The following is a 12,411-nucleotide window of genomic DNA, read 5'->3' on the forward strand; positions in this document are numbered from 1 at the left end:
GAGGGGTGGGGCTAACGGGGAACTGGCCTGGATCAAATCTGAACAGGTAGGTATTCTACTCTGACACATGGTGAGATTCTCCAAAATTCTGTACAGTGACTCTCTGCTAAAGATCTAAATTTACATCATGAGAGGCAACACAGCACGGTGATTCTGGAACGAGAGAGCCTGGGTTCTGGCAGAATAACTTCAGGCAAGTTGTTTAACTTCTCTGTGCCTCTGATTTCTTATTTTTAATTCATGAATGATAATGGTGGTGGAATTAAAGAAGATGATGTTGATGATGATATAACTTTCCTCATGGGATTGTGAGAATTAAATTAATCGATTACTACATGTAAGGAATTTAGAATAATGCCTGGGGAAGAGTTAATGCCCAGTAACTCTAACTTACCCATCATTACCATTACCTCATCTCCAGTTGAGTCTGGGCTGACATGAGTGAGGCATAAGGAGACTTTCACTCCTAGGTGCTGATCCTACACCTGCATAACCCTGGGAGTGAATGGCTCATTAAATTTTGCATCCTGGGTGCCTCATTTACTTCATTCTAGTTTTGGTCCTGCCAGGAATGTCTGACAAACCCAAGGTGATCAGGGTAGAGGAGGATCCTAGAATTGCCCTTGATTAATGCAATATGAAAGAAAATAGGGTGTCACCCTACCTTTCTATAACTCCAGTGTAATCAGTTTGCAGCAAATATTCATGAACTAAAAAACCAATTACAAATGAAAGACTATTTGAATAAGGACTGATGCATTTTCCAAATGCATCACTCTCACTCTGGATCAGGTGGATTCATATAGTCTGGGATCCTCTTAGGGGACTACTGTGCACCAGGTTACTATTGTGCACTTAGATCTCCCATTTTATGCTGGAGACTGGGTTTACCTGCTGAATGTAGCTAATGAGGGAGTTTTTGTTATCCTCCCAGTAGTTCTTCAAAGTCTCTTCAGGTGGAAACTTTTCACAGCTAAGCTCCACAGTGATCTCAAAGCAGTTGCTGCTGAGGTAATTGAAATCTTGCATTCCTGCCAAAACACCAAATGAAAAGTTAAAATAAGCATGTGGCGACTAGAACCCACACCGACTGTTCTGCTAACAGCCAGGTAAAAACTGTACCAATCCATGCATCTTGAGGAGACTGCAGGAAATTGCAAATGAAATCACCTACTATATGGGAAGGAACAACATACTTGGGGGATAGTTACCACTTCACAAGCTTAGATTCTCTCAGGTTCTTAAGCAGTCATTTAGTGTAATGCACTGCTGTTGTATAGTGCTAAAGCAAGTATCAGCCACATCCCACAGTGCTGGAATCAACTTCAAAGACAACAGGAGAGTGACATCATCAAAATGGTGAAGCAGGAATTTTCTACTGTCTTCCCTCCCCCCAAAAAACACAAATTTTAACAATTACCCATGAATAGAGTGTGTTTGTGGAAGTTCAGGAATCTAATGGAAAATTTAAAGTACACCACTGAAGAAAAAAATTCAAGATTGGACATGTTGAAGGGAGGAAGAGGAACAGTCTCACTTCACCTGTATCACCTCCTTCCCTAAGGTGGCATAGCTTAGTGCCAAAGAGACCTAATTAGTAATATGAAAACGTATAAAAACATACAACACACTGATAAAGGTAAGTATATAGTCAGATTCAGAATATTCTGGTACTGTAATATGAAAGTGTATTATTCACTTAACTCTACTATAAAGTTTTTAAAATATTAAAAATAAGTATAGCTACAATAATCTGTTCATAGATACACAAAATGGAAAGATGTAAATTGTGACATCAAAACATAAAATGTAGGGTAAAGTTTCTGCTTGCAATCAAAGTTAAGTCGTTGACAGCCTAAAATGGACTATTATACTATAAGATGTTTTATGTAAGTCACATGGTAACCATAAAGCAAAAACCTATTCAAAAACAGTAAAGAGAAAAGAATCAAAGCATACCATGGTAGAAAATCACCAATTCACAAAGAAAGAGAGCAAGAGAGGAAGAAACGAACAGTAATTTCAAGACAGAAAACAACAATATGACAAGGACTTACCTGCCAATAATTATTTCAAATGTAAACAGATTAAATTCTTTAATCAAAAGGCAGAGAGTAGTTGAATAGATTTTAAAAAATAAGACCCAGCTATGTGGTGCCTACAAGAAACTCATTTCGGGTTTAAGAGCACACGTAAGCTAAAGTGGAGGGATGACAAAGATATTCAGTGCTTATGAAAGTCAAAAGAGGGAAGAGGTAGCAGTACTTTGCTAAAAAAAAATACAGTTTAAGTCAAACCCTGTAATAAGAGACAAATATCATTATATTTTGATAAAGGGGTCAATTCATCAAAGGATGACACACTATCAAAAATACATGAAGACTCAACATTGGAGTACCTAAATATATTAAGCATATATTAAATATATCTAAATATATATAATAGGCCTGAAGAGAGGAATGACTACAGTACTATAACAGTAGGGGACTTCAGTATCCTACTTCCAGTAATGGATAACTAGATCATCCATACAGTCTCAGCAAGGAAACACTGGCCTTGAACTATGCTTTATATTATATGAACCTAACAGCCATACAGAACAAGCCATCCAGCAGCTGCAGAATAGACATCCTTCTCAAGCACACATGGAACATTCTCTAGGATAGATCATATCATAGGTCACAAAACAAATCTCAGCAAACTAGAGTAGGCTGAAATCATGCCAACTATGTTTTCCAACCACAATGGTACAGAACTAGAAATCATAACAAGACAAAAACTAGAAAATTGACAAACATGTAGAAAAATAAACAACACGCTCTTGTACAAGTCAAAGGGAAACCAAAATATCTTGAACAAATGAAAACAGTAACACAACCTACCAAAACTTATGATATGTAGCAAAAGTAATCCTAAGAAAGAAGCTCATTATGATAAATGCCTACATTTAAAAGAAAAAAGAAATGTGTAAAATAAACTCTTTAATCTTACACTTCAAAAAACTAGAAAATGAACAAATCAAGCACAAAGCTGCAGAAAGATGAGAATAATAAGGATCAAAGCAGAAATAAATGAAATAGAGGCAGGGAAAACAATAGAAAAGATAAATCTAAGGGTTGGTTTTTTAATTTTTTCTTAAGGTTTTATTTATTTTTTAATTAATTTATTTTAATTGGAGAAGAATTATTTTACAATATTGTGATTTTTTTGCCACACATCAACATGAATCAGCCATGGGTACACATGGCTGGTTTCTGAAAAGATAAAATAGACAAAGCTTTAGTTAGACTTACCAAGAATAAAAGAAAGGGGAGAAATTTCAACTAATACCATAGAAATGCAAAGGATCATAAAAGACTATGAACAATTATAGCCAGAAACTGGACAACCTAGAAGGAATGAATACATTCCAAGAAACATACAACTTACCAAGACTGAACCAGGAAGAAACAGAAAAAAAAAAAAAAAAAAAAATCAATTACTAGAAGGGAAATTGAATCAGTAATCAAAAACTTTCCAAAAAGAAAAGCCAAGAATCAGAAGGTTTCACTGGTGAATTCTACCAAACATTTAAAGAAGAATTAACACCAATCCTCATCAAAATCTTCCAAAAAACTGAAGAGAAGCGAACACTCGCAAACTTTTTTTATAAGTCCAGCATAATGCTGATTCCAAAGCCAGATAAGGATACTACAGAAAAAGAAATTACAGGCTAATTATCATGATGAATAAAGATGCAAAAATTCTCAACAAAATATTAGCAAACTGAATTCAACAGCACATAAAAAACATCATACACCATGATCGAGTGAAATTTATGCCTAGGATGCAAGGATGGTTCAACAAAGACAAATCAACAAATATAATATACTGCATTAATAGAATGAAAGATAAAAATTAAATGATCATCTCAAAATATGAAGGAAAATCACCTGAAAAAATTCAGCATGTTTTCATGATAAAAACTCTCAACAGGTTGGGTAGAAAAGGAACATACCTTAACATAAAGTCCATATATGACAATTCCACAACTATCATTATACTCAATGTTGAAAGATGTAAAGCTCCTCCTCTAAGATCAAGAACAAGACAAGGAAGCCTACTCTCACCATTCCTATTCAATATAGTGTTAGAAGTCCTAGCCAGAGAAATGAGGCAAGAATAATAAATAAAAGACACACATGTTAGAAAGGAAGAAGTAAATTTATCTCTGTCTGTAATGATATGACCTTATCTATAGAAAACCCTAGAGACTACCAAGCGCGCGCGCGCGCACACACACACACACACACACACACACACACACAACTGTTGGGATGAATAAAATAATCCATTAAAGTTGCAGGATACCAAGTCAACACACAAAAACCAGTTACCTTTCTATCTGCTAACAAAAAACTACCCAACAAACATATAAAGAAACCAATCTCACCTTCAATAGCAACAAAAACAATAAAATACTCAGGAACAAATTTAACTAAGGAGATGAAAGAGCTGAACAAAGAAAACTATAAGACAGTGATAAAATAAATGAAAGAAGGTACAATGATAATGGAAAGATATCCCATGTTCATAAATTTAATACTGTTAAAATATCCACAGCACTCAAAGCTATCTATAGACTGAATATAATCCCTGTCAAAGAACCAATAACATTTTTCACAAAGCTAGGGGAAAAATCTTAAGATGCATATAGAAACACAAAAGACAAAGATAGCCAAAACAATCTTGAAAAAAAGAACAAAGAAAAAATAAGCACTTCCTTATTTCAAGTGAAAAGTGAAAATGTTAGTACTCAGTCATGTCCAACTCTGCAACCCCATGGACTGTAGCCAACCAGGTTCCTCTGTCCATGGAATTCTCCAGGCAAGAATACTGAAGTGGGTAGCCATTTCCTTCTCCAGGGGATCTTCCCAACCCAGTGATCAAACCCAGGTCATCTGCATTGCAAACCATACTACCAAACTACAATAATCAAAATAGTTTGGTATCAGCATAAAAACAGATACATATCACTGAACAAAATCAAGAGTGAGCCCAGAAATAAACCCTGATATATACAGTCAACTAATATTTTACAACAGAGCCAAGAATGCTCAATGGAAATAAGATAGTCTCTTTAATAAAAAGTTTTGGGGAAATTGGATACACACCTGTAAAAGCATCAAATGGGACTTTTATCTTACACTAACACAAAAATTAATTTAAAATGGATTAAAGGATTAAATTCAAGACTTTGAACTGTAAAGCTCCTAGAAGGAAACAGAGAAAAAAGCTCCCAACTTAGTCTTAACTAAATTTGGGGGCTATGACTCCAAAAGTATAGATTAGTACAAAAGTGTTTGTGGTTTTGCATTGCTGAAATTTGTCATTTGATACTGGAATATATTCTTAAATAAATGTGGTTATTTTATACATCATTTTGCTGCACAACATCTAGCTTTATGTTTTTTGCTAATGACTTATTACTTGCTGTTTATTTTATATTTATTTTAGACTATAGAAATGATGCTATAAAAAAGAATATTTGAGCGATCGCCTGATTTGAGTTCAAAATGAGTCACAAAGCAGTGGAGGCAACTTGCAACAACACTGCATTTGGCCCAGGAACTGCTAATGAACATACAGTGCAGCAGTGGTTCAAGAAGTCTGGCAATGGAGACAAGAGCCTTGAAGATGAGGAGCACAGTGGCTGGCCTGTGGAAGCTGACAATGACCAGCTAAGAAGATCATCAACACTGACCCTCTTACAACTACACGAGAAGTTGATGAAGACTCAACATCAGTCATTCTGTAATCATGAGGCATTTGAAGCAAACTGAAAAGGTGAAAAAGCTCAATAAGTGAGCTGATTGAAAATTTTAAGAATCATTTTATAAGCATCATCTTCTCTTATTCTACATAACAACAATGAACCATTTCTCAATCAGACTGTGATGTGCAAAAAAAAGTGGCTTTTACACGACAATAACTGGCAATAACCAGCTTAGTGGTTGGACCAAGAAGAAGCTCCAAAGCACTTCCTAAAGTCAAACTTGCATCAAAAAAAGATCAGGTCACTGTTTAGTGGTCTGCTGCCATCTGATCCACCACAGCTTTCTGAATCCTGGCAAAACCATTATATCTGAGAAGTATGCTCAGCAAATCAATGAGATGCACCAAAAACTGCAATGCCTGCAGCTGGCATTGGTCAATGGAAAGGGCCCAATTCTGTATGACAACACCCAACTACACATCACACAACTAGAGCTTCAAATGTTGAATGAATTGGGCTATGAAGTTTGGCCTCAACCACCATATTCATCTGACTTCTTGCCAACCATCTACCACTTCTTCAAGCATCTTGAAAGAGTTAACTTAGGCAGGTTGATAGGAAGTCCAGGGCCCTTTAAGGAGAAGGTGAACATTCTCACTCATGCTTTCCTTAAGCCTTGTGCAACAGTGTATCTTGCCCAAGAGAACTGGCTTTTCTTTAGCTATGGAGCTAATGAATATACAGCAGCCATATATTCTACTCGGGAAAACGCTTTTCTTAGACCCCATTAGGCTTTACTTAGGCCCTATGTTAATTATTATAATTTTAACAAAGCTTGTCTGGGAAACTGTTTCTCAGCAACAATATATCTCACCCAGAAATATGTTGCCAGGAACTTATTTCTTCTGGCTAATCTTGTACTGAAGTTATCTCAGGATGCATGCCTTGGGAGAGGGCCTGGTAGAACTTTTATAACCTTGAGGTATTCTTTTTATCTATTCTTAGCAGCCAGGTGAAAAGTATATAATGCTCTGCTTAAACTAGTGAGTTGGATACTCTTTCTACCCCTTTCTGATGTCAGAAGCTTCTATGTCAGAAGCTTTCTCTGTCCTATCACTATATATAATATTTTGCTGCACAAAGCTCGGAGTGACTGAGACTGTGTTTGTCCCAGAGTTAAATCTTCTCCTTCAGAGACCACAAACTTGGCACCAAACACCATAAGCTATCAATCTCAATAACGTTTTACAAAGAAAATGCTTCCACAACCAGCAAGAGGCAGAAAAAGCTTTCCTAGAGTTCACTGAATCCCAAAGCATGGATTTTTATGTTATAGGAATAAACAAACATTTCTTGTTGGCAAAAAAGTGTTCATTGTAATGGTTCCTATTTAGATTAATAAACATGTATTTGAGCCTAATTATAATAATGTAAAATTCATAGTTTGAAAACACAATTTTGTTTACACCAACTTAATAGAAGTAACAGAAGCAAAACTTAATAAGTGGGACTGCATCAAACTGAAAGCTTCTGCACAGCAAAAGATACAGCCAACAAAATGGAAAGGCAATTTAAGGAATGAGAGAAAGTATTTCCAAATCATATATTGGATAAGGAGCTAATATCCAAAAAAAAGTAAGGGACTCATATGACTCAAAATAAATTTCAAAAAAAACTTGATTATTATTTAATGGGCAAAAGACCTGAATAGACATTTTTCCAAAGAAGACACACAGATGGCCTACAGGCACATGAAAAGATGTTAAACATCGTTAGTCATCAGAGAAATGCAAATGAAAACCACGAGATATCACCTCACACCTGTCAGAATGGCTATATTCAAAAAGAACACAAATAACATCAGTTGACAAGAATGCAGAGAAGAACCCCCAAACACTGTTGTAGGAAATGCAAATTGGTGCAGATACTACAGAAAACAGTATGAAGCTTTCTGAACAAACTAAGAATAGATATACCATATAGCCCGACATACATCCAAAAAGAGACAAAAACACTAATTCAAAAATATACATACACCCCAACATTCAAGCAGCATTATTTACACTTGACAGAATATGAAAGCAACCTAAGTATCCATCAACAGATGAGTGGATGAAGATGTGGTATATACACACGATGGAACACTCAGTTCAGTTCAGTTCAGTTCAGTTGCTCAGTCATGTCCGACTCTTTGCGACCCTATGAATCGCAGCACGCCAGGTCTCCCTGTCCATCACAAACTCCCGGAGTTTACTCAAACTCATGCCCATCGAGTCGGTGATGCCATCACCCATCTCATCCTCTGTCATCCCCTTCTCCTCCTGCCCCCAATCCCTCCCAGCATCAGGGTCTTTTCCAATGAGTCAACACTTCGCATGAGGTGGCCAAAGTACTGGAGTTTCTGCTTCAGCATCAGTCCTTCCAAAGAACACCCAGGACTGATCTCCTTCAGGATGGACTGGTTGGATCTCCTTGCAGTCCAAGGAACTCACAAGAGTCTTCTCCAACACCACAGTTCAAAAGCATCAATTCTTTGGCGCTCAGCTTTCTTCACAGTCCAACTCTCACATCCATACATGACCACTGGAAAAACCATAGCCTTGACCAGATGGACTGTTGTTGGCAAAGTAATGTCTCTGCTTTTTAATATGCTATCTAGGTTTGTCATAACTTTCCTTCAAAGGAGTAAGCATCTTTTAATTTCATGGCTGCAGTCACCATCTGCAGTGATTTTGGAGCCCAAAAAAATAAAGTCTGACACTGTTTCCACTGTCTCCCCATCTATTTCCCATGAGGTGATGGAACCAGATGCCATGATCTTAGTTTTCTGAATGTTGATCTTTAAGCCAACTTTTTCACTCTCCTCTTTCACTTTCATCAAGAGGCTTTTCAGTTCCTCTTCACTCTCTGTCATAAGGGTGGTGTCATCTGCATATCTGAGGTTATTGATATTTCTCCCAGCAATCTTGATTCCAGCTTGTGCTTCCTCCAGCCCAGCGTTTTTCATGATGTACTCTGCATAAAAGTTAAATAAGCAGGGTGACAATATATAGCCTTGATGTGCTCCTTTTCCTATTTGGAACAAGTCTGTTGTTCCATGTCCAGTTCTAACTGTTGCTTCCTGACCTGCATACAGGTTTCTCAAGAAGCAGGTCAGGTGGTCTGTTATTCCCATCTCTTTCAGAATTTTCTACAGTTTATTGTGATCCACACAGTCAAAGGCTTTGGCGTAGTCAATAAAGCAGAAATAGATGTTTTCTGGAACTCTCTTGCTTTTTTGATGATCTGGCAGATATTGGCAATTTGATCTCTGGTTCCTCTGCCTTTTCTAAAACCAGCTTGAACATCTGGAAGTTCTCGGTTCATGTATTGCTGAAGCCTGGCTTGGAGAATTTTGAGCATTACTTTACTAGCATGTGAGATGAGTGAAATTGTGTGGTAGTTTGAGCATTCTTTGGGATTGCCTTTCTTAGGGATTGGAATGAAAACTGACCTTTTCCAGTCCTGTGGCCACTGCTGAGTTTTCCAAATTTGCTGGCATATTGAGTGCAGCACTTTCACAGCATCATCTTTCAGGATTTGAAATAGCTCAACTGGAATTCCATCACATCCACTAGCTACTCAGCCATAAAAAAGAATGAAATTTTGCCATTTGCAATATGAGTGAACTTGGAGGGTATTATGCCTAATGAAATAAGTTATACAGAGAAAGAAATACTGTATATCCCTTACACACATGATCTAAAAAATAAAGCAGTGAATATAATAACAACAAGGAAAAAAAAGAAAAACAGATTCACAGATATAGAGAACTAATTAGTGGGTACCAGTGGGCAGAGCAAGGAGGGGAGGGGAAAGATAGGAGTAGAAGATTAAGAGGTACAAATTATTACATATAAAATAAATAAGCTATAAGGATATATTATATAGCATAGGGAAGATAGCCAATATTTTATATGGCAACCCACTCCAATATCCCTGCCTGAAAAAATCATATGGATGGAAGAGACTGGTGGGCTACAGTCCATGGTGTCACACAAAGTCAGACATGACTGAGCAACTGAACACAAAGAAATTGAGTACAACCTTTAAAAATTCTGAATCACTATGTTGTACACCTGTAACTTACATAATATTGTACATCAACTACCTCAGTTTTAAATAAAACAAGTTAAACATATATCAGAAAGAAAAATATCTGAAAGAATATATTTATCAAGGCATAATTCAACAAGAACAACAACAAAATCTTATTAAACAAACCAAGTCCTATAATTAGCCACTACTGCTACTGTCCTAATTCTCTTTTCACTTTCCTTTTCAGGCGGGCCACAAAAAATTGTTCTTAGGCAGAGGAAAAAACAGTATCTTTACATTTCACGCTTTATCCTTGGTAAAGGTGATACTACACAAATGTGAGTGAGCCAGGTAGCCAGAAAAATAAGAGTTCTTCAAAGTTCATACTCGAACAGAGAGCTGTAAGAGCTGCCTTGATATCTAGAAATGCTTCCACCAGCTGTGCTGAGGTGGGTTTTTCCATTTCCAGCCTCAATAAAATGTGTAGAGCTTCCTGAACTGATAATAGTACTTACTGCAGTAATGAATAAACATCCCATATGAAGTGGAACTTATTAAGTAAAAACAAAAGGTATGTGAACCAAGATATGCTAAAGGCCAAAGCCAGCCCTCTAAAATATACATTTACATATGTCAAAGCATGACTAACATGTAATCATGATAATATCTTGTTCCCTAAGGCCAGAATTTGAAAACTAGGGTAATTAACAGTGTTCAATTTGTATTTTCCCAGTGGATATCTTCAGTTCTTCTCCTATGTCTCTTCTACATCTCAAACTCATGTCCATTGAGTGGGTGATGCCATCCAACCATCTCATCCTCTGTCCTTCCATTCTCCTCCTGCCTTCAATCTTTCCCAGCATCAGGGTCTTTTCCAATGAGCCGGTTTTTCTCATCACGTTGCCAGAGTATTGGAGTTTCAGCTTCAGCGTCAGTCTTTCCAATAAGTATTCAGGACTGATTTCCATTAGGGTTGACTGATTGGATCTCCTTGCAATCCAAGAGACTCTCAAGTCTTCTCTCATATCACAGTTCAAAAGCTAAATATAAACGGTAATTATTTTTTAAAACCCACTACTCACATGAAGAGTGAAAGGGAAACTCACCTCCAGGCACGCTGTACCATGCAGCGCCGTTGGTCGTTCCTTCTACAAAGCTGCTGTCATCATCATTCTTGCGACATGGGGGCCGATCTGGGTCCGACATCGGGGGGTTGAAGGATGAGTACGCCCGAGCTAAGCTTTGGAAGATGTCATCATCTGGGCAGGAGCTGTATTCGTGAGCACTGCCTGGAAAATAAAGCCACAACACTAAAGAAACCGACACAAACCAGCACTGCATGTTTCCTGAAGATGGATTTAGTGTTGATCTCCTACTGATGCATTTTTAGCTCATCACTCTGGGAAAGAAGTGAAGGCTTAAGTTCTCAACAACTACACTTAGTTTTCTTTCAGGTTTTATAAGGTCCACTCCTGATACCGCAAAGTAGAAATTGAGTAGAATGTACATTCTTCTAATGAATTGAAAGCTTAGCACATAGTAAACTGGACTTGGGAAGACAGTAAGGAGATTTCCATTGTTAAAATTTTTAATTTATAAATTGCATCTGTACAAATCCAATAGGCACCGTGAACCGCTGTCACACATAGTATCACACACACATAGTGTCACACATAGTATCTGAATTTACAGTTTTTAAAAATCTCCTACCACTGAAATAAATAATATATATTTTGGCACACAGTATTCTTATTCTCTATTATCAAATATATGAGTCCTTTAAATTTCCCAGTTATTGACAAACCATAAAGTCTCTAAATTTCAAGGATGTTTCACCAAAGAATCTTCAAAATCCAAAGTTTCCAATATATACAACTATCCTGTGTTGGTGCTTTCAAATTGTGGTGCTGGAGAAGACTCTTGAGAGTTCCTTGGATGGCAAGGAGGTCAACCCAGTCAATCCTAAAGGAAATGAACACTAAATATGCATTGGAAGGACTGACGCTGAAGCTGAAGCTTCAATACTTTGGCCACCTGATGTGAAGAGCTGACTTACTAGAAAAGACTCTGATGCTGAGAAAGACTGAGGGCAGGGGGAGTAGGGAAGGACAGAGGATAAGATGGTTGAATGGCATCACCAACTCAGCAGATGCAAATTTGAGCAAACTCTGGGAGAGAGTGAAGGACAGGGAAGACTGGTATGCTGCAGTCCACAGGGTCACAAAGCATCAGACATGACTTAGAGGCTGAATAACAACAATATTCTGTATTACAAAGACCTAACTCTTCAAAGTCTTCTGAAAATTGATTCAAAGCAGGTAATTCCTTGGAACAACAAAAATTAAGCTGAGAATATCAATCTGGCTAAAGTTTGCTGTGGCTGAAGATTAGCTAAAACTAGTTAAAGAAAATCAAAGCATCACTTCTTCTCCCTGACACTACCAAGAAACAGTTCCAAATGTAGAAGTGTGAATGCATAATAAGACACATGCAGAGATATTCATGGGCCTCTGATGGAGTTCTAAAAGTTTGCCTTCAGTTTTAAGCTGTCTTGTACATAAAACTACATAGATCTATTA

At 37.2% G+C, this 12,411-nt stretch overlaps 1 protein-coding gene across 1 annotated transcript in view; it reads right to left on the reverse strand.

Annotated features, from left to right (window-relative positions):
• CPE (carboxypeptidase E) overlaps positions 1 to 12,411 on the reverse strand; it is a 149,614-nt gene that overhangs the window by 32,255 nt on the left and 104,948 nt on the right. The window contains exons 5-6 of the mRNA XM_065904668.1: positions 10,939 to 11,121; positions 892 to 1,031 (exon numbers count right to left, since the gene is read on the reverse strand). Coding sequence (XP_065760740.1) covers positions 892 to 1,031; positions 10,939 to 11,121 — 323 coding nt within the window. The remainder of the gene's footprint in view (positions 1 to 891; positions 1,032 to 10,938; positions 11,122 to 12,411) is intronic.

Source organism: Muntiacus reevesi, chromosome 13, assembly GCF_963930625.1.
Source record: "Muntiacus reevesi chromosome 13, mMunRee1.1, whole genome shotgun sequence".
Lineage (NCBI taxonomy): Eukaryota > Metazoa > Chordata > Mammalia > Artiodactyla > Cervidae > Muntiacus > Muntiacus reevesi.